Source organism: Nicotiana tomentosiformis, chromosome 5 (genome assembly GCF_000390325.3).
Source record: "Nicotiana tomentosiformis chromosome 5, ASM39032v3, whole genome shotgun sequence".
Lineage (NCBI taxonomy): Eukaryota > Viridiplantae > Streptophyta > Magnoliopsida > Solanales > Solanaceae > Nicotiana > Nicotiana tomentosiformis.
The window spans coordinates 74506211-74530339 of record NC_090816.1 but is presented as its reverse complement, the minus strand read 5'-3'; the positions used below and the strand labels follow the sequence as shown (position 1 = coordinate 74530339).

General features: G+C 40.1%; 1 protein-coding gene across 1 annotated transcript; it reads right to left on the bottom strand.

Moving 5' to 3' along the window:
* Positions 1–347: 347 nt before the first annotated feature.
* LOC138892578 (uncharacterized) lies at positions 348–788 on the bottom strand. The gene has a single exon (XM_070176315.1). It carries the CDS (start codon positions 786–788, stop codon positions 348–350), a length of 441 nt encoding a protein of 146 aa, XP_070032416.1.
* Between the last annotated feature and the right edge of the window lie 23341 nt (positions 789–24129).

Sequence of the window (24129 nt, the reverse complement as noted above, 5' to 3'; positions counted from 1 at the left end):
TATTATAGTCAGCTTTACCCGTGTACCCAACTCTTGCTGCATCGTCCTCCAAAACTGCAACTAAACTGAGTTTCTCGATTCGAAATGATAGACACGGGCATACCGTGAAGGCGAACAATATCATGAATATAAATCTGAGCCAGTCGCTCTGAAGAGTAGGTAGTCACAACTAGAATGAAATGTGCATAATTGGTCAGTCTGTCTACAATAACCCATACTGCATCAAATTTCCTCAAGGTCCATGGGAGTCCAACTACAAAACCCATCGTGATATGCTCCCACTTCCACTACGGAATGTGAAGCTTCTTAAGTAAGCCACAGAGTCTCTGATGCTCGTACTTCACCTACTAACAGTTCAAACACCGAGCAACATACTCAACAATATCTTTCTTCATCCTCTGCCACCAATAGTACTGCCTTAAATTTTGATACATCTTCGCAGCACCCGGATGAATGGAATAGCGTAAAATTTGGGCCTCCTCAAGAACTAACTCACGTAACCCATCCACATTTGCAACACAGATCTGACCCTGCATCCTCAATACCCCATTGTCTCCAATAGTAACATCTTTAGCATCACTGGGTTGTACCGTGTCCTTCAGAACAAGCAAGTGGGTATCATCATAATGATGCGCCTTGATGCGCTCAAACAAAGAAGACCGTGAAACCATGCAAGTAAGAAGCCGGCTAGGCTCTGAAATATCCAACCTCACAAACCGATTTGCTAAAGCCTGGACATCCAATGCTAACAGTCTCTCCCCAACTGGAATATACGCAAGACTGCCCATGCTCTCAGTCATCCTACTCAAAGCATCGACCACTACATTGGCCTTCCCCGGGTGATAAAGAATGGTAATATCATAGTCCTTTAGTAGTTCTAATCACCTCTGTTGCCTCAAGTTCAAATCCTTTTGCTTGAATAAGTGTTGTAGACTCCTGTGATCTGTGAATACCTCAAAGGACACAACGTAGAGATCGTGCCTACAAATCTTCAATACGGAACAATGGCTGCCAATTCCAAATGATCTACAAGGTAGTTCTTCTCACGGGGATTCAACTAACGCGAAGCATAAGCAATCACTCTACCCTTCTACATCAACACACCCAATGCCAATCCGTTAAGCGTCATAATAAACTATAAAAGAACCTGTTCCTGAAGATAAAACTAGAATTGGAGATGTAGTCAAGGCCGTCTTGAGCTTCTGAAATCTATCCTCACACTCCTCAAACCACCACATTTGTCACAAACCACACCGCAGGGCCGCGACGGGCACCCGCTGTCTTACTCAATCGAGTACCAACGTAATATATCTTTCTTATCATACCATTATGGGTAAGTGGGTTAAAAAGTGTCATGAGATAACTAGAATAAAACATAAGGGAATACTAGACATAAGATGACCCAACATGGTATACAAACTCATACATGTGACATACGGGCCTATACGACCGAAATGATCATTTGTACACTCAAAACATAGGCCAAAAAGGCCATACAATCATCCATATACATGACCTATATCTACAAGCCTCTAAGAGTACATAAACGTCATAAAGGCCGAGACAGGGCCCCGCCATACCAATCTATACATGTCCAAAGCATACTGATCAAATAGGAAACTCCAGAGCAAGTGAAGTGCACCAAGACCTTCCGCTAACCTGATAGCCTACTAGGAGCACTCCCAACCTATCTATCGGGACATGTGGACATGAAATGCAGTGTCCCCAGGCAAAAGGGACATCAGTACAAATAAAGTACCGAGTATGTAAGGCATGATAAGCGGTATATAAAAGACATGAAAGAAACATGGAGTAAAGAACTCAACCTGTAAGTCTGAATAGCTCTGTGAATCATGAAACATTTATAATATCATGCATATGCATATAAATGTCATAGCATGCTTAGGTATATGCGTACATAACGTCATCAATCCTCTAAGGGTATCCCATCATATCATCTCGGCCTATGTGGGCGAAATAATCAATATATACCAGATGATCAGGTGGTGGTGCATATATAATGCCATAAAATTTCCCCATACCCCATGTACATATAATATACGCGTATATAACGCCATCTGGTCATGGGTCAATGTAAATGTAAAAATGAATGCAATGCATAAGAAGTAGGCTATAAGATCACTCGGGATGTTGATGCCTTCAGGTAAACTTTATCAACTTACGTATTTTCTGAGACCCATGAACATACGATATAATAATAGGACACATAAGAAATCAAGAACATAGGCAACCCTAGTACTTCTAAGAAAAGAGTCACTTGTGAAAGTTGCGTGTTTACTCGTTTCGTTGTATCACATGGATCATGCCAAAAGGAAAGAAGGGATAGTCTTAACATACTTTAACTTCGTTGAGTCCCTAATACCTTCCAAGAAATTCTTCAAACAACTCAACTCAATCTACCATAGCATAAGGAGATTCAAAATCAGTGCTGAGTAAAGGCTAAATCCGCAACTTAAACTAGTAGCTCGTTTATGTAAATTTGGGCAGCATCTCCCCGTAACAAGGGCCTCCTCCAATACCCTAGACCAAAAACAATAACCAGAGCAATACAATAAGAACCACATCAACAATAGGGTACAAAATATTTCATTAATAAGTCATCAACATATCACGATGAGCAGCAAGCTCGGATTGAATCCCTTTAGCACCCTTCAACCTCATTATTATTCATTCTTGAACTTAGTAATATATACAATATTATAACCAATACCTTTTAAAGGATTTCAAACCTTGTACTCATTTTTAAAGTTATCTGAAATAGCCTAACACAAGGTAATATCACTATGGACAACTTCCAAGTGCTTTATAGCCATTTCTTTTCTAGTAACCATTTTTCTCAAAAAGATTGACATGTAAACCAACATAGTCATACTAAAATAATCATAGACAACTTATTTTCCATAATTTCTAGCCATATGAATTCATATACACAACTCCAAAATAATCCAATAAGAGACAACAACTTCTTATACAACTTCAAGTTCTATCTTGTAATTCTTCATCCAAATAACTTAACCAACACATAGATAAGCTTAATCCCAAGCAATAGGGTGTTATACATACCTTAAATAATCAGAACAAACTCGAACCAAAGCTTCCCTTAGCTTACAAGCACGCTTAATGGCATCACAACACCATAGAGACTCTTTTCTTCACTTAGGCTAATTTTTGAGGTTAGGTCTAGGCAAAACCACCTTGGATTCGACTTGGAACCATGGAGGACTGTTAGAGAGATGTTGAGAGAGTTTGGGAACTGTCTTTGGTCGAAAACAACCAAAAATGAGCCATCCAAACCCCTTAAAATGTTCAAGGGTCGTCCACCGCCTAAGTAAGTCCCATTGGGAGCTGCTTACGCAGTCTCTTAAAAATGCAAATATCTCTCTACTCCGATATCGTATCGATGAACGGTTTAATGCGTTAGAAATTAGACTCATAGATTTTCAATTTCATAGGTGGATCACCCCCATAATGCAAAGTACATTGGGATAAAAGTTCAGCTACATTTGACCTAATATTCAGCACATTTATGAATGTAACTTGTGATGACCTTTGCCAACTTTTGTTCCACAACTTGCTTGACTTTAAAACATAACACACGACTATTATATGACTAAAATAACTAATAAAATAACCTCCTTCTCATGTTAAGAACCCTAGTTTCACCCCAAAGTTCATTTTATAATATTCCAAACTTATCGACTTTCGACGAAACTTATTTTCTTCAATTTATTTAGCCTCTAAGCCTTCCAACCCTCTTGGTACTTGTTATCCATGATATTTAATATTTGTAACCTCCAAAGTAAAATTACTAACTTACTTTATGTACTTTCAAAGATGATCTCATTTATGAGCTTACATCAATTGTCTTATGACGTACTCTTACATACAAAAACATGGGGTGTAACATGAATGGGGCACCCTTCTGGGTCAATCTAGTCAAAGGTGCACCAATGGACGAGAAACCCTCCACAAGACAACGATAATACCCGCCAAACCAAGAAAACTCCAGATCTCAGTAGTAGAAGACAGTGTGGGCCAACTCAGAACTGCCTCAATCTTCTTCAAATCTACCTTAATCCACTCACTGGACACTACGTGCCTAAAAAACGCCACCTAATCAAGCCAAAACTCACACATGGAGAATTTAGCATACTTCGCTCTCAAAGTCTGGAGCACGATCCTCAAGTGCTACTCATGATCCTTCTGGCTGCGTGAGTACACCAATATATTATCAATGAAAACTATGAAGAAGAAATAAATATACGGCTGGAAAACACTATTCATCAAGTGCATAAAGGTTATTGAGGCATTAGTCAGCCCAAAAGACATCACCAGAAACTCATAGTGACCATAGCGGTTCCTGAAAGTTGTCTTCGGGATATCTGAATCTCAGATCTTTAGCTGATGATACCCCGACCTCAATTCAATCTTCGAGAAAACTCTGGCACCCTGAAGCTGATCAAATAAGTCATCAATGCGCGGTAGTAGGTACTTATTCTTAATAGTGGATTTGTTCAGTTGCCTGTGGTCAATACACATCCGTATATTACCATCCTTATTCTTCACAAATAGAACCCGTGCACCCCAAGGTGACACACTAGGCCTAATGATGCCCTTATCAAGTAGCTCCTACATCTGGTCTTTCAACTCCTTCAACTCTATAGGTGCCATGTGATACGGTGAAGAAATGGGCTAGGTGCTTGACACCAAGTCAATACCTAAATCAATGTCCCTGTCAGGTGGCATGCCTGGCAGGTCTGCTAGAAACACATCTAGGAAGTCTCTCACTACCGGAACTAACTAAACGGTAGGAGTATCAATACTAACATCCCTCACGTAGGCCAAGCATGCCAGACACCCCTTCTCAACCATCCATTAGGCCTTCAAGTTTGAAATCACCCTACTCGAAACATAATCCAGGGAACCTATCCACTAAACCCTAGGCAACCCCGGCATCACCAACATTACAATCTTAGCGTGACAATCAAGAATAGTGTGACATGGAAACAACCAATCCATGCCCAACATCACGTCAAAATCAACCATGCTAAATAGTAAAAGATCAACTCTCATCTCATAACCCCCAATAGTCACCACATACGACCGATACACACGGTACACAATAATAGAATAACCCACCGGTATATATATATGAACATGCATAACTAAAAAATCACGAGGCATATCCAAATAACGAGCAAAGTATGATGACACATATGAATAAGTTGAAGTAGGGCCAAATAACACTGAAGCATCCCTGTGGCACACTAAAACAATACATGTGATCACAGCGTCAGAAGCAATTGCCTTTGGCCTAGCGGGAAAATGTAGCATCGAGCTTGACCGCCACCTGACGGACCTCCCCCTCTAGGGTGACCTCGACCCGAACGACCTCCACCCCGAGCTGGCTGAGCGGGTGCTGTAATACCTGGTGCAGATGTCATAGCCTGATCTCTCTGCTGCACGGGACCTCCAATAAAAAAAAGGAAAAACCTCCTCACATGCCCCAACTTCCCACACTCATAACAACCTCGAACTAGGAATGACTGCAAGGCCTGAACCGGACCCCGAGAAGTAGAATAATCACTGCAAGAACCCGGTACTAAGGAACCCTGAACTGAAAGTGCACTGAAGGATGACTGAACTGAATGAGTGTTGTATGAAACATGGCTAGCTGATGCACCATGAGGAACCTGACGAGCCATCTGAGCAGGCCTAAAAGGACGACCTCTACTGTGATGTGACTGACCTCCAAATGAGGTACCACTGAAACCACCTGAACCATAGGGCCTCTTGCCCTCCTGCTCAAGCCTGAGAACCTGCTCCAAGTGCTTAGCAATCTCGACCACCTGGTCAAACCTAGCATTTGTCTCGGCCTCTCAAGGCAAGCTATAATGTAGACCATAGTTGATGCCATCAGTGAACCTCCTGATCATCTCTCTCTCTCATTGGGAACCAACCATACTACATGACGAGCCAAATCTGTGAATCTCATCTCATACTGAGTCACAGTTATATCTCTCTGGCACAACTGCTCAAAATATCTACGCAGCTCCTCTCAGTGAGTCTGGGGAACAAACTTCTCTAAGAAGAGAAATGAGAACTCATCTCACGTAAGTTGTGTTTCGCTAGCTGGCCTGCTCAACCCATAAGCCTACCACCATCTGTAGGTTTCCCTGGTCAGCTGAAAAGTAATAAATGCAACTCCACTGGTATCCAACATACACGTTGTGTAAATAATCTGCTAACGCCGGTCTAGAAAGTCCTGAGCATCCTCTGACTCCCCCTTCCCCCCCGTTGAACTCTAGAGGCTTAAGCCTCCCAAACCGCTCCAACCTATTCTGCTCCTCATCACTTATAGGTCAACATCGGCCTGATCAGCAACAACAGGCTGAACTAGTAACACCCGCAGTGTCTGATGACCTTGAGCTAGCTGCTATGGAGTACGGGCGCCAGGAGTCTGGGCACCCCCAACTTTTGAGGTACCTAGTGCAACTGGAATTGAAACCGCCTAAGCTAGGCTCGTGCACATAGTCAAAATCTGAGCTAAGGCCTCCTGAAGGCCAGGAATAACAATCGGCACTGCTGGTGCCTGAGCTGGTCCCATGAACTGGACAGTATCTGGAACCTGCTCTTCAGTTGGAGCAATTGGTGGCTCCACAGGTGCTGCTCTATCGGTAGTGCGAGCCCCACCTCAGCCTCTACCGTGACCCCGACCTCTCACAACCCTAACTTGTGGTATTTGTGGTCGTCTGCCTGATCCGGTCGCATGTGTCCCCGATCTCTCACGGCCCTAAATTCGCACGATAAGAATGTAAGAAAGTGAAGTTTCCAAACAGTTCGGTATCCTCTCGAAGATAAGTACAGACATCTCCGTATCGATCTGCAAGACTCTACTAAACTTGTTCATGAGTCGTAAGACCTAAGAAAACTAGTGCTCTAATACCAACTTGTCACGATCCAACTCCCACTAGAGTTGCGATGATGCCAAACACTACTTGCTAGGTAAACCAACAGTCATACAATAACAACGAACTTGAATAAACATGATTTAATAAACTCAACAACATGAATATCATGAAATAACTAATGAAAACAACAACAATACTGCTACAATCATCCCCAAGATCTGGTGTCAAAGAGTACATGAGCACTACTGAGTATCAAAATATATGACCAAATTCTCAATACAACTGTCTGAATAGTAGAACAGTAATAACAAAAGTAAATGGAAGAGAACTTCAAGGTCTGCGGATGACATAGCAGCAACCTCGTAGTCTCCCAAAAGCTAGTAGCAACAGAACTCTAGGAATCACCTTGTCTGAAAATACCTGGATCTGCACATAAAGTGCGGAGTGTAGTATGAGTACAACCGACCCGATGTACTCAATAATCAAACCTAACCTGGGGTTAAAATATGGATATAACAAGGCATAATAGCAAAACAAGTCCGTTAATAGTCTAAATTCCACTCGGATCATGAATACTCCGGTGTACGCATACACGCCCGTCACTTAGCATGTGCGTCCCCCGGCACATCACAAATAACATAGTTCTCAGGGATAATTACCCTCAAATCAAATTTTAGATATGTTAGTTACCTCAAAATGCGCAAATCAATACTCCAAAAAGCCCTTCCCAAGCGAATCGGCCTCCGAACGACTCAAATCTAGTCACAAATAACTTAATATCATCAAATAATGCCGTAGGAAACAACCTCAAATAAAAAAGCTTCGATATTTATCAAAATCAAAAAGTCAACCACGAGACCTCACCCTGGAACCCAGTCAAACTCATAAATTCCGAACATCCATTCAATTACGAGTTCAACCATACCAATTTCATCCAATTCCAACCTCAAATCGACCTTCAAATCCTCAATTTTCACTTTAGGAAAGTTTTTACAAAACCCCCTCATTTCTTCACTTTAATTCACCAATTAAATGCTAAAAACAAAAATGGAATCACGAACAATGAAAAACTCCAAGTGAAAAATACTTACCCCGATCCAAATCGTGAAAATCCCCTCCAGAATTGCCCAAAACCGAGCTCTGTAACTCAAAATGTGATATAATAACTCAAACCTTCGAAATAGAGTATTAAATAGATTTTCCTAGTCATACTCATCGCGAACATGGGACCCCCATCGCGCTCACGAAGAACAAAAATTATCTGCCTAGAAAAAGTCCTTCGCGTTCGCGTTCTCAATATCGCAAATGCGTTGAAGAAAACATCCAAGCCTTCGCAAACGCGGTCTGGACCTCGCAAATGCGTAGGCTAAGCTCCTCCCAGTACTTGGCTGCTTCATGAATGCGGAGCTCTATCGCGAACGCGAAGAAGGGCGACTGCCCAGCCCCCGTTAACCCTTCGCGAATGCGAAGAAGGAAACCAGACCTAAGACATATCATCAGTCTAAAAACAAGGTGGAATGGTCTGTAGCCCATCCGAAACACACCCGAGGCCCCCGGGACCCCGCCCAAACATAGCAACAATCCCAAAACATAACGAACCTTCTCGAGGCCTCAAATAACACCAAACAACATCAAAACCATGAATCGCACTCCAATTCAAGCCTAATGAACTAATGAACTTTCAACTTTCAAAACTCGTGCTGAACCATATCAAATCAATTCCAAATGACCTCAAATTCTGCATTCAAGTCCCAAATGACACAACAGACCTACTCCATCTCCCGGAACCAAAATCTAAACCCGATATGAACAAAGTCAACTCTCGGTCAAACCTCTCAACCTTCCAAACCTTCAACTTACTAATTTTCGCCAGAAACCACCAAACCAATCTACAGACCACCAAATCAACATCCGAATATACACCTAAGTCCAAAACCACCACACGAAGCTATTGGAATCCTAAAAACACCATTCCAGAGTCGTGTACAAAAAATTCAAAATCCGGTCCACTCTTTCAACTTAACCTCCCAACCTTGGGTCTAAGTGTCCCAATTCACTCCGAAACCTCTCCGAAACCAAACCAACTACCCTGACAAGTTACATAACCACAAAATAACATAGAAAAGGCAATGAATAGGGGAACAAGGCATCAATATATAAAATGAGCAGTCGGGTTGTTACACATATACATTTACACAACAATAATATCGAAATCTAAGCCTGAAGTACAGATAAGGCTATCGTACACATAGAGAAGATATGCACAAGCATCGTAAACCAACTAACCGTTTAACATATAAAGAAGATATGCATTTGATGTCAAATAACTCATCAATAATTTCATTTAGAGCAGATATGCACGATTTTATATCAGTTTAACAAATCGGAATATAGGGAAGATATGCGCCTAGCATCATTAAATCATCAACAATTGCATATAGAGAAGAAAGACACAAAGTATCAATAATTCAGCAACAATTGCATATAGAGAAGATATGCATGAAAGGCAAGTCAAGTTACAAAGACTAACATATGGAGAAGATATGTACCATGAATCATTTCATCAAGTAAAGCAGCATATAGAGAAGATATGCATAAAAGGCATATACATTCTGGTGCTAGCATATAGAGAAGATACGCAGTGAAAATTATGTATATATCTAAGAAGTTTACATATAGAGAAGATACATAAAATCCAATCATTGATCAGCTTTCCATAATCTGTATGTACGTCATCAAGGAGAAATATGAGAGGATGACCCTTGGGGAATGTATTTTTATCCACGTGTTGCAAGGAAAACTCATGTTCCATAATCATGACCACTGCACGAAAAACACACGTGATATAACAACTCAAATCGCATGGACCACTCATGTGTTGTCAATCCATTCCATCCATAGAAAGCATATACAAGAATACATGTATACAATCAACGAATATCAAATTACATACTCATGAACTGATAAATAGCATGCTAATGAGTATGCATGTGCGAAGTGTACAATTATAGCTCAGGTTAGGCGAGTACGCCATATAATAACGAATATCATGTTCAAACAGGAAATAAACACCTACACATGATCTCTAGCATGATTCAAGAGGTTCACGTGGTCATACGAATGATCAAAACTTGAACTATGGAAGCACACAATCCAACCAAGGCATCATAGAAGCCTAAAGTCTAATCCGATCAAAATCATACATAGCACCCACATATGCGCTCGTCACCTCGTGTATACGCCGCTTTACACATATTTCAATTAGCCAAATAAGGTCACATCTCAAGGGTTATTCCTTCAAATCACATAAAACCCTAAAATCATGTAAAAACCACGATTTATCTCTCTAATTGCGCAAATCCAAACCAATCATCAACCAAGGAAGTCAAAAAATGCTATAGAAAACGATCACAATCCATAAAGCTTCGATCTTTGAAGAATCTCCAACAAGTCAACAAAAATTAATTCGGGGCCGCGTGCCCAAAATCCTTGATAATCCTAACCTGCTGAGTCCAAATATGTGATTAGAATCCAAAATTGGGTCCAAATCAGTACTCAAATCCCCACAATACAGTCTCTTAAAATATAGGCAAACACCCAAAATATTCCTTTAAAATTTCATGTTCTTAGTATATAAATCTATGAGGAAATAAGATATATAATCAAATACAAGTGAAAATTACTTACCCTCAAAGTAGAAGTAAAAAGTTTCTCCAAAATCACCTCTTTCCGTGCTCCAAAACCCAAAACATTGAGAAAAGAACAAACTCTCGAAATATAACATGCTGCCAGGGCCTCTCGTATCTGTGACCCAAAAGCTCGCTTTCTGCGAGCTTGCTTTTGCGCCACTAAGTTTACATATGCACACTTCCCAATTGACCAACACACTTGCGACAAATAACTTCGCATATGCGGCTCCACAGGCACGCACAAGATTTCGCAGGAGCGATAACCGCCTAGCATGACAACTCTCGCATATGCGCATCTTCTTCGCAAAAGCGGACCTCACATTTGCACTACCACATCGCATAAATTGCTCTCCTGAGTCTTCTTGCTCTATGATAACAAAACTCGCAAATGCAACATCGCAGATACGAACACCAGGCCACAGGTGCGACTACACCTAAACCAACCATGCCATCAACTCCCAAAAGGGGTCCATAATCAATTTGAAACACATCCGAACCCCTCGGGACCATGTCCAATAATACCAACAAGCCCAAATATATTATCCAAACTAATCCAAAGGCTCAAAGTACCACAAATAATATCAAAATAAAGAATCAAAGATCAAATCAATCTCTTACCTTTTAAAACTTCAAACGTCACCGAACGCGTCTAGTTCACACTTAGACATTTCGGGTAACAATCAAACTTTGCGCACAAGTTCCAATTAACCAAATGAACCTATCCAAAGTTTCGAAATACTGATCGAAAACCGATAATACCAAAGTCAACTTCTGATCAAACTTAAGATCTCTCAAATTCTTCAAATTGCTAATTTTTGATAAATAAAGCCAAAACTTTATAGGAATATCCAAATCCAAATTCGAACATACACCCAAGTCCAAAATCACCATCTGAACCTATTGAAACCATCAAATCCTAATTTTGTGGTCATTTACTCAAAAGTCAAATTTTTGTTAACTCTTCCAAATTGAGAATTACTCTTCTAAATTAATCTCGGACCTCTCAAATATCAAAACCAACCATACACACAAGTCGTAATACATCATATGAAGCCACTCAAAATCTCAAATCACATAACGAAATGTAGAACTCAAAATAACTAGTCGGGTCACTACATCTACTTTATAATAAGCATACTGAAATATCATTTTTCATCCATTGACCTTATGGTCTTGATTCGAGAATTGGCTTCATACAATAAAAGTTAAACGTAAATATTAATTTGTTTTGTCAAAATGGTATTTGATATGTTCATCATTCTTAAATTACAATGACAAAAATGACACGAGAAAACAAACAAAAATCAAAAAATTTTGCATGATGGTAATTGTCTGCTAATGCACGGACCAGTTAGAAGGAAACGAGAGATGATGGTAGAAAAAGGGAGGGAGGTGGCAGAAGAAGAGAGAGAGGAGAGGATAGAAAAGAAAGGTATAACTGTATCCCATAAATGAAGACAATAATCATGGTTTGGGAGTCTTTTATAGGGGAAAGTATATAATTTGTAAAAAAATCCCGGTTAGTTCTGGTAAATAGCAAACTTTAGTTAAAGCAATTAAATAAGTTTGTATAATAGTGTAGATAATAAATTACGTCGAGAAAATATAATCAAGACCGAAAACATATTACAACAATCGTAGTATTTGATTTCAAATAATATGGTGTACAATCTCTATGAATCCTTTGATTCTTCTTTCCAATAGTAAATATATTCAAGGGCCTTCGAGTTTGATCTTGAATAGATAGTTGTTGCCACGAATGATGATCTTGTTCTTGAGCTTGAGCTTGATTGCTTGAACTTGAACTTGATTTGTTCTTCGTTCTTGAGCTTGAACCTGACTTGTTCTTCGTTATTGAGCTTGAACATGATTTGTTCTTCGTTCTTGACCTTGAACTTGATTGCTTGAAGCTTGAAACTTATGGAGGAATTTGCAGCGTTTGATGCACAAGCTCTTTCTTGCTTCTTGTTATAACGTTTGGTGTCTTTTCTGGGTTATGAAGACCCCTATTTATAGTTGTGGAAGGGAAGAGTTTGATTGGCCAGAACATGTCACTTGCACACGTGGCGCAGTTTCATTGGCCATTTAATTTGACTTGGCATGCCTTGTCATTTTAACATATGGTACGATCCTATTAGCTCTTCCGTTTGACTTGGCGTGCCACATCATTTCACGAGTGGCACCAAACTGAGCCTCTAGGAAGATGACATCTTAGGCTTGATGAAGTGGGCTCATTACTTACAGCCCAATTAAATGGGCTAACCCAATGAATTTGGACTTATTTATTAATCCGTATATATTGGACTTATATAACTAATCCAATTATATTAGCCCAATAAATTTTTTTGAACTAATATATCTTGGATTTAAAATATAGCCCAAATTATTTTATGAATTTAAATCCAATAATTTTTGTATGCCGCAAATGCCCCTGCTTCAAGACTTTTCAAAATATAAACCTATGAATATTAAAGACATGGCTTGAAGTACGATAACTATACTTAAATAATTCCAGCAAATTACAATTTGCTTATCAAATGTATTAACGCTACCTGACTTTAAACTTTCCAAAAAATTCCTTTCTAAAGAGTTTATATACAGTAGGATAATATCAAGATTAATTGCCATCACTGTAAATAGGAATTGTTGAAAATCTTAGTGCTTTATTTTTCATGGCACAAATGGATACCACATCATAATGCCTTCTTATGCATTTGCATTTTTTTTCCTTGCCATGATTCACCTTTTATTTCAAATGCTATTGGGTGCATGAATTATTTCTCATAGTTGTCTTTTGCATATATGAGACAACCAAACTCATTTCTAACTTGAACTCAGGAAAATACACACGTTTTCGGACGTGGCACATAGATAATTCAAGTCGCTAAAACTCCAAATTTGACGGAACTTAACTACTTTAGGAAGTCAATAAACTTTAAATTGGACACTGCAAATAAGATTCCTTCTTGGAGTAAAATAACGTATGTGCCGCCATTAACTATGTTCTTCTAGGAGAAGTTGAATTGGCTGACTCCCACATCGGTAATATACTATTGCAAGCCGTCTATGGAGATCTATATAAACTCATGCGCTCCTATTCGTTGAGCATCAATTCGCATTATTTGCAAGCTATTTGAGTCTAGTTTTGTGGCCTCGGAAGCATTGACGCGAAGGTAATCTCCTCTTCTTTTCTTGTGCTTTTCTTTCTTTGTTGTCCTTTTTTTTTTGTAGGTCAAACGAGAAGTATTTGTTCTTATTTAACAAGATGATCCATGCATGAAGAAGACAATCATAGTGAGGGGATGGATACTCATCCCTGTTCGAAAATCGGAGAGATTACTCTCAAGGTGACTCGAATATTAGAGAGATTACTCTCAATGTGGCTCGACTATCGAAGAGATTACTCTTAATGTGGCTCGACTATCAAAGAAATTACTCTCAATGTGGCTCGACTATCAGAGAGATTACTCTCAAAATGACCCGACTATAGGAGAGATTAATCTCAATATGGCTCGACTATCGGAGAGATTACTCTCAATGTGGCTCGACTATCGGAGAGATTACTCTCAATGTGGCTCGACTATCAGAGAGATTACTCTCAAAATAACCCGACTATCAGAGAGATTACTCTCAAGGTGGCCCGACTATTAGAGAGATTACTCTCAAAACTACCCGACTATCAGAGAGATTACTCTCAAGGTGGCTCGACTATCGGAGAGATTACTCTCAAAATGACCCGACTATCGGAGACATTACTCTCGAGGTGTGAATGGATGGGTACTCATCCCTGCCCAAAAAATCGGAGGCCATTTCAGAACACAAAGATTCATATGGCATATCGATGTACAAGTTCATGGAAACAAATAGATGGACAAATCCTCAAACATCATATGGGAGGACAAATCCAAGGGGCTTAAGGTGCAAAGGGGCTTACATGTCCACCTTAAGATTGTAAATTTATAGTTCCTTTTAAGGACAAACCCAGGAAGAGACCAACTTAAGGTGCAAAGGGACTTTAATGTCCACCTTAAGATTGGAAAATTAGAAGTTTTAACTCGAACACTTGGTAAACTTTGAAGATTTGGCGGACTTCGCAGACTTTAAATTGAAGAGTGGTGGACTTTTAAACTTCAACTTGAAAAATTAGAAGGCTTGAAGACTTCAACTTGAAGATTTGGAGGACTTAAATAATTCAACTTGAAGACCGACAGACTTGAAGGCTTCAACTTGAAGACCGACGGACTTGAAGACTTCAACTTGGAGACTTGGAAGGCTTAAATATTTCAACTTGAAGGGCGGTGAACTTGAAGACTTCAACTTGAAGACAGATGGACTTGAAGACTTCAACTTGGAGACTTGGAGAATTTAAATATTTCAACTTGAAGAGCAGCGAACTTGAAGATCGGAGGACTTAAAGATTTGGTGAACATGAAGACACAGTGAATCTCCGGGCTTCAATGCAAATACTTAGTAGCCTCCTAAAAGAATAAAATCATTCCATTGAAGATACCACTTTACCGCAAAGGCTTGCCCCCTTTAAATCAAATGGGATCTAAAGTTTAATAGAAAAATGTATTTCAGCTCGATTTTCAAGTGCTGATTGAATGGATTACATTCCATCATACTTCATTTGGACAACGATTGGGGAATTATGTATCTTTTGAAGTTATGGGACTGAACTCACAATGAAACTCTAAGCTACCTACGTACCTCGGTGAAGAGGATCAAGTCATACTATAGTTCATAATGGGTAATTTATTTTTTTTATGTCCTAACTTTTGCCTAGGCCGCCTCTTTCGAGGTTTTCAACCTAGCAGACTTTTTATTTTGGGCCATACATAGTTTATACTCTTACGGTCCAGGAGTATAGGAACATGCAGTTTAGGCTCATGCGTCAAGGAGCATTGCAATTTAAAGGATAATACTTCTTCAAAAATGTGCCATTGATAGGGCCGATTCTCATGCCATCTGCATCAACCAACTTGTAAGCCCCACTTGAGTAAGCTTCTTGTACGACATATGGCCCATCCCATTTTGAAGTGAAATTCCCTATAGGTTTATGGGAAGTAATAATGGATCTTCATATGGCAAGGACTTGATCTCCTACCTGAAAGTATCTCGGGCGAACTCTTTTATTGAAGGCACGAGACAATCGAGCTTGATAACATTCAAGACTCTGTTAAGCTTCCAACCTCTTCTCATCAAGAGCCTCCAACTCTGCTAATCGATGTCGAGCATTTTCTTCATCAGTGATCCCTTCTTGAATAGACAGTCGTAATGAAGGTATTTGACGCTCGAGTGACAAGACGGCTTCGACTCCATAAACGAGTGAATAAAGAGTCGCTTATGTTGGCGTACGGTGAGTCATCCTAAATGCCCATAGAGCTTCTTTCATACGGCCATTCCAATCTCGTTTGGATTTGGAGACGACTTTCTTTAACAAGTTGCATAGAGTTTTGTTGAATGCCTCAGCTAGACCATTGGCGGCAGCATTGTACATTAAAGAGTTACATTGCTTGAAGCCAAAGAGATCACAAATCTTGTTCATCAACCTATTATCGAATGGCTTTCCATTATCCGTTATTATGTAACGAGGAATGCCAAAGTGATAGATTATGTTTACTCGGATGAAACTTGCAACATTTTCCTTCTTTACCTCCTTAAGAGCAACAACTTCAGCCCATTTTGAGAAGTAGTCAATTGCAGCCAAGATGTATAGGCGCCCACCAGAAGACTTTGGCAGTGGTCCAACAACATCCAATCCCCAAGTGCCAAACGACAAGGATGCCAAGGTAGGGTGCAACACTCCAGGAGGTTGATGAATAAATTTTGCATGGAATTGGCAAGCCTCGCATCTTCGAGCGTAGTCCAAGCAATATTTTATAATCGTTGGCCAATAATATCCCATCCTTTTGGTCCAGACTGGTGTGACCCACATAACCCAGAATGTGCCTCTTGCAAAGCTTGGAGTGCTTCTTCTTCCCCTAAGCATCGCAAGAGTACTCCCTCGACTGACCTTCTGTATAGAGTATCTTTTTAGTAAAGGAAGCGAGGTGCACGACGACGAATTTCAATCCTTCTCCTCGAATTTTCTAGAAGTATCCCGGAGCTTAAGTAGTCGATAATGGGTTGTCTCCATTCATCTTTCTCAGCTTTAGAAACAGCGACAAGATGCTTGAGTTCATTTCCTTCACCTTCAACCTCATTTGGCGGCAGTACTACCTATTTTTGGTAGACAGTAACTTGATCTTGATCAGGCAGGGTTAACGATGAAGCTAGGGCAGCTAAAATATCAGCCTTCTTGTTTTCTTTCCTTGGCACATGTTGAATAGTCACGTCACAGACCCATCCCATTAAGGTTTTAGCATAATCATGATATGGGCATAGTTCAGGTTTCTTGACCTCGTAACTACCTAAAAGCTGGTTGATCACCAACTGAGAGTCACCAAAGACTTGCAATTGCAACCGCTTCATTTCAACAGCCATTTCAAGCCCAAGTATTAGTGCTTGATACTCAGCAACGTTGTTAGAGCAGAGTTGCGACAACGTAAAAGAGTAGGGCAGAACTTCACCTTGAGAAGTGACAAATACTACACCAGCTCCTCCGTGATGTGCAACACCATCAAAGTACATCTTCCATGGAGGTTGAACTTCAATGACCATTTCGTCCTCATCAGGTAGTTCGTCAGTTAGCTCCCAATCATCAGGTATAGGGTGATTTGCCAAGAAGTCTACCAATGCTTGTCCTTTTATAGCCTTTTGGGGATGAACAAAATCTCGAATTGTTGAAATTGGAGATACTATCTCACTAGTCGTTCACTAAGAACAGGTTTTGACATCACGAACTTGATGGGATTTGCTTTAGAAACAAGACGAACAATATGAGATTGAAAGTAGTGCTTTAAATTTTAAATAGAGAAGACTAGCGCCAAACACAACTTTTCAATTGGCGAATAATTCAGCTCGTTTGGTGTCATCATCCTGCTTAAGTAGTAAAGAGAGTTTTCTTTCCCCTCACTATTTTCTTAGGCCAACAGCGCTCCAACAGACCTTTCTTGTGCTGAAATATATAGTATCAGTGGCATTTCAAGTATAGGGGCTGCTAAAATCGGAGGCTTCATCAAGTATGATTTAATGCTCTCAAAGGCATTGCTATATGCTTGGTCCCATTTGAAAGGGACACCTTTCTACATAAAGCGGATGAATGGTTGGCACCTCCCAGCTAGGTTTGAGATGAATCTCCTAAGGTATGCTAACTTTCCTTACAGACTTTTCAATTCGTGAATATCCCGAGGCTCAGGAATTTTTAAAATTGCATCTACTTTGGCTTGATCAATTTCAATCTGTCGATGTCGGACAATGAAACCAAGGAACTTTCCAGAAGTAACTCCAAAGGTGCATTTCAATGGATTCATCCTAAGTTGGTACCTCCGGAGCAACTCAAACACCATTCTCAAGTCTTTCAAGTGGTCGCCCCTCTTTCTTGATTTTACCACCAAGTCGTCCACATAGCATTCGATATTTTTATGGAGAAGGTCGTCAAAAATTTTCTGCATAGCCATTTGATAAGTAGCACTAGCGTTCTTTAAGACAAAAGGCATTACCTTGTAGCAATAAATACCCTTGGGAGTGCGGAATGCAGTAAGCTCTTTATTTTTTGGTGCCATTAGAATTTGGTTATAGCCTGACGAACTATCCATAATCGACATTGCCTCACACCCAGTAGTATCATCGATCATTAGCACTGGAATAGGAAGCGGGAATTCATTTTTGGGAAACGCATTGTAGAGATGCCTGAAGTCAACGCATACTCGAATCTGGCCATTCTTCTTCATTACAGGGATAATACTTGAAACCCACATTGGATATTTAACTTCCCGAATAAATCCAGCTTCAACGGGAACCAAGTACGGCCTAAAGCGCCTTTAAGCTTTCTTAACAGGACGAGCACCATTCTTGACCGCAAGGTGATGGACTGCTACTTTAGGGTCCAAGCCAGGCATTTCTTTGTAACTCCAAGCAAAGACATCCCTAAACTCCTTGAGTAACTCAATTTAAGTGCTTTCTTCATCAACTTCTAGTAAATCACTTAGGTAGGTGGGTCTTGGTTCTTCATCAGTGCAAAACTTCTTTTAAGGCATCAATCGTTGCCTTCACCCCTTCTTCAAGTTCCGGGGGAGCATCTTTTGCATCTTCATCTTCTTGAGGTCCCCATCGTTGAAAGATATGTGATAACATGGTGAAACATCGTCCAATTTCTCATCACCCTCCATTAGAGATAAAATACCACGCTCGCTTTGTGTAGTAACATGATATGAAGAACCCACACTTTCTTTGTCTTCATCATGTTCTTTAGTGTAGACCACAATGTATGGCTTCACCTTCAGTACCTCATCAAACGAAACCATGACTTTTGTTTGTTGCTTCATTCTAGAGGGAACCAAACTTTGGAAATCTTTAGAATTCTTCTGAAGTTTGGGCGAAGCAGGTGTTCTTGTATTTTGATAATTTCTCTGGAACTTATTCCCCTTCTTTAATGGACCTAATCTCTCAAATACGGAAGTTCTTACAGTTGATTTTCCAAGTTGATCAAAGTCAAAAGGCGTGTTAGAAGCAGCAGATTCGTCTTCTACAGTGATATAATTGTTGCTCGCCCTTCTTATAGAGATGCGCACTGGTGACAGTCGCTTGTATTCCAAACCTTCACATGGTTGCCTCGTCGCAACTTTTGATGGGAGCTTCCCTAACTTTAATGGCTCATTGGGATTGTATCCAGCCTTTTCAAATATCTTGTAAGTGTTAGGATCAAAACCTTCATCTGTTCGTTTTGTAGGGAGTGCCACATTCTGCAAATGATTTTGGGATACAAACCCTACAAATGGCTTCGAGAACAACTTTACTGCCTCAATTCGTTTTACCGGAAGAGTTAACTCCTTTAGCATGTTAGTTTGAAGATTAGATAATTAGCCTTCATCTTTATTCCTTTTAGGGACATATTGGAGCGCATGACTTACTTTCTTGCCATAAGACGCAATATCCCCTCTATGAGATTTATTCACGTCGGGTTGTACCTCCTCAGTAACAATTTTGGGTTTGTCGGCAACCACCTCAGCTCTCTTAGCCGTGGACCCATCATCCTTGTCATTCATGACATCATCAACTTTTAGCTCCTTCACAATGCGTATCTTCAAGTAGAACTTTTCATCGGCAAAGTGTGACTCAGCCTCGGTGAATGGCTCATCGTCAGCAATTATCTTCTTCTCGACTTCACCTTCGTAGTATTTCAAATATTGATGGTAGGTAGATGGAACCACTTTATTCTCATGTATCCAAGGAATTCCAAGAAAAACATTGTATGAACTCTTTGCATCGATCACATGCAGCCATACACTTGATTGCGTATCTTCAATGGTGATTCCCAACCTGATCGCGCCTATGGCCCTTTGCCCCCCTTGGTTGAATCCTTGGATCATCACACTACTTTCCGAAAGTTCGTTCATGGGAATACCAAGTTATTTCACAGTGTGAATTGGCAAGATGTTCACTGAGGATCCTCCATCAACCAAAATTCAATTTACCCTTTCATCACGAATATAGCCAACCAAGTACAACGGGCGGTTATGAAGATTGTCACCTAGTAGAAGGTCGTCATTTGTGAACGTAACATTTTCCTCGCACGCGTTAACTTCTTGAGGGATAGACTTGATGAGCTTTTCTGGAGATGGTGCCAATGTTAGGTCATCACTCTTTTCTTTCCCTTTATCAACATTGCAACAAGTGGCCTCAATACTATCACGGGAAATCTTAATGCGGAACCAACATGGCAAGAAATCCTCTAAGGTCACCGGATGTCATGGCTTTTGAGGGTGGTGCACCTCCAGTTTTGCTTTCTTCAAACGCCTAACTGGATTCTATTTTCTTGGTCCTTTTACCATCATTTTCCTTGTTGGTTGTTCTATTAATTCTTTTCGTGGGCTCCTTTTATGGCGCCTACGGCGAGTCACCAACGTCCAACCTTCATCATCATCAGGTTGATCGACTTCAACTTTATTGTTCTCCAGTAATTCTCCATCTTTACTTTCCTTAAAACCACATAATTCATCCGGACTGAATGAGACAAATGTGATAGAGACTTGGTTTGCACTTGCTTTCTCATCTTCAAGCACGATCTTCTTTTCACGAGCCAAGTCCATAACTTTGTCCTTGAAGACAAAGCACTTTTCTAGAGGGTGGCTCACAAGTCGATGATATTTGCAGTAATTTGGGTCATCAGTTTTCCCAGCTTCATTTGGTCGCTTCATCTCCGGAAGCTCAATGAGATTTAACTCGATGAGTTCTTCAAAAATTGCTGGCACATCAGAATCCACAAATGGGTACTCCTTCTCTTGCATTTCCTTTAGAGTTAACTTTCCACTTGGTTTATCTTGAAAAGAAGTGGATTTCGTACTCTGCTTCTTGCTCACCTTCGTTGTGAACTTCACAGGTGATGTGTTGACATTCATAACTTCTTTGTTTTTAGACTTGGGTGCAACTTGCTCCATTTCCTGACTTTTTGCTTGTCGTTCCCTTTGCGAGGCTCATAGATAGGCAGCCTTTCGTTTCCAACGGAGGCCATGCTTAACTCCATGTCATGGGTACGAGTCGCAAGTTCTTCAAATGTGCTAGGCTTTATACCTTGAAATATGTAGCGGAGTCCCCAATGCATGCCTTGGATGCACATCTCAATGCTAGAACCTTCACTAAGCCTGTCTTTGCAGCTGAGGCTTGCATTCCTCCAATGACTCATAAAGTCGATAACTTGTTCACCCTTCCGTTGACGAGTATTTGTAAGTTCCACCATGATCACAGTGTGCCTTGTGCTATAAAGGAGATTGAGGAACTCTTGCTCTAGTTGATCCCAACTATAAATAGATCCCACATCGAGGTCTGTATACCAGTCAAAAGCATTTCCTTTTAGCTAGCGGATGAACTGCTTAACCAGGTAATCTCCATAAGTCCCAGCGTTGTTGCATATCTCAACGAAGTATGCCACATGTTGCTTTGGGTTGCCTTTTCCATGAAACTGTTGAAACTTTGGAGGTTGATAGCCAGCAGGCATCTTCAACATATCGATCCTCGCAGTATATGGCTTTGCATATGTGAGAGAGGACTTGGTGACAACTTCGTACTTGCTTTTAATAGTTCCTTTAATAAACTCCTTCAGTTGATCGATTGGAATCATCCCTTCAGATGAGACAGGGATAGCCTTAGCGGATGCAACTTGTCTCGGGGGAGAATTACTCTCTGGAACTCTGGGAGCTTGCAAGGTGCATGGGTGGATTCTTCTTCCATCAAGATTCCTACCCTGTATGTTAGCTTGTCAATTCTAGCATCTTGATTTTGCATGCACTTGGTCAAGCTAGCGATTGCTTCTGTCAAGTTTGCCACCTGCTCCACCATAGATGAAGTGTTTGTCACCATGGCTTGCATGATTATCGTGGATGATGGAGAGTAGCATGGATTGTCACACAGATTGTTCCTCGATTGGCTCATGCTATGTGGTGTAAGTAGGGAGGATTCATCACTTGAAGCATCATCATTTTCCTTCACAGCAGAGTGCTTGGATCCGGAGAGGTCAAGCAGAGCAAGAGTTTTCTTGATCTTTTCAGCAACATCGCTTCCTCCTTCGGGTGCGCTTGTGAAGGATCTTGCTTGTTGTCCAGCAGATCTTGCTTCATGGTTGATGCGGACGACACATGGGGTACTTGTTATGCTAACGAGCTTGCTTTGCTCCTCGTAATTGGTCCAAAGCTTCCAAAAGTAACATCGAGGATGCTTTCCACATCAGCATAGAACCTGGAATTAGCAGCCTTGGTGGAAGTTGAACTGAAGTTGATTTTTTTTGAAGCCATTTTGATGTTCTTAAACTTTGGTGATTGAAAAGTTGAGATGAGAGGTAAAGATTGTCCCACTGGGCGTGCCAATTTGTTTGCAATAAATTATTTGTGATACAAAAATAAATTGCAACCATAATATAAATACGAAAAAACATAATTTTATTGATAAAAGATGCGGGTACAATTCTATTTATTCCCTTGATTCTTCCTCTGGATTGTTCTCCATAATTCAATGGCTTTAGCGGCGTATTTCTCGAGCATAGGATGATGCGGACCTCTCTGGATTATTTGATCTCCATGAAAGTCGATCATTGTATGGATATTCTTCTTGAAGTATTTGATTATCAAGAAGAATATCTATTGATCACGACATTATTTTATGCCTTGATCCCTTTGTGAATATTCCAAGAATTTATGGATTTTTTGAGACCCTCTTTGAAGGACATATGTCGCCTTATTTATAGGCATGAATTAGGGTTTGGGTGGAGTAGTCATCAAGAAACCCTAATAGACTCTAATATTTCAAGAGTCGTCTTGAATTTAGGATTTATCTTAATCTGCTAAAATTTCAGTGTCTACAAATGCCCCCTACTTCAAGGTTTGTCGAGGTGTAGGCTTGCTGAAACTTGAAGACGGGATTTGAAGTACCTGACCATCACAACCTATAATCTTGAAACTTGTAGTTTTCGATTTGAAGGAGGAAGAGATGAAGGGCAGAACTAGTCCCACTGGGCGTGCCAGAATTTGTAGACAATAAATTGCGTCGAGAAAATAAAATCAAGACCGAAAAAATATTGCAACAATCATAGTATTTGATTTCAAATAATATCAGTGTACAATCTCTATGAATCCTCTGATTCTTCTTTCCAATAGTAAATAAATTCAAGGGCCTTCGAGCTTGATCTTGAATATGTAGTTGTTGCCACGAACGATGATCTTGTTCTTGAGCTTGATTGCTTGAACTTGAACTTAATTTGTTCTTCGTTCTTGAGCTTGAACCTGACTTGTTCTTCGTTCTTGAGCTTGAACTTGATTGTTTTCTTCGTTCTTGAGCTTGAACTTGATTGCTTGGAGCTTGAAACAAATGGAGGAATTTGCAGCGTTTGATCCACGAACTCTTTCTTGCTTGTTGTTATAACTTCTAGTGTCTTTTCTGGGTTATGAAGACCCCTATTTATAGTTGTGGGAAGGAAGAGTTATGATAAGAACAAACTCTTTCCGACCAATCAAATTGAAGTGTGACAAGGTCGCATTTGATTGGCCAGAACATGTCACTTGCACACGTGGCGCAGTTTCATTGCCCATTTAATTGGACTTATATAACTAAATCCAATTATATTAGCCCAATAAATTTATTTGAACTAATATATCTTGGATTTAAAATATAGCCCAAATTATTTTATGAATTTAAATTCAATAATTTTTGTATGCCTACAAATAGTATGTATTGAAAAAATTCCAAAAATATAATATAACTTCCTCATTTTATTAATCAAAATATATAATTAAAAGTCTCAATTAAGGACAGAATTAACCCACTAAAGCATCTGATTTCATGATCAGTCTTTGGGAATAGTTCTGTTGGCCCCCCTCCTAAATGGCATGCCAAGTGGAATTTAACAAGTGTTAAAT

Excerpts from the sequence above, each read along its gene's own strand:
- LOC138892578 (XM_070176315.1), bottom strand. The coding sequence starts at position 788 with ATGGGCAGTCTTGCGTATATTCCAGTTGGGGAGAGACTGTTAGCATTG.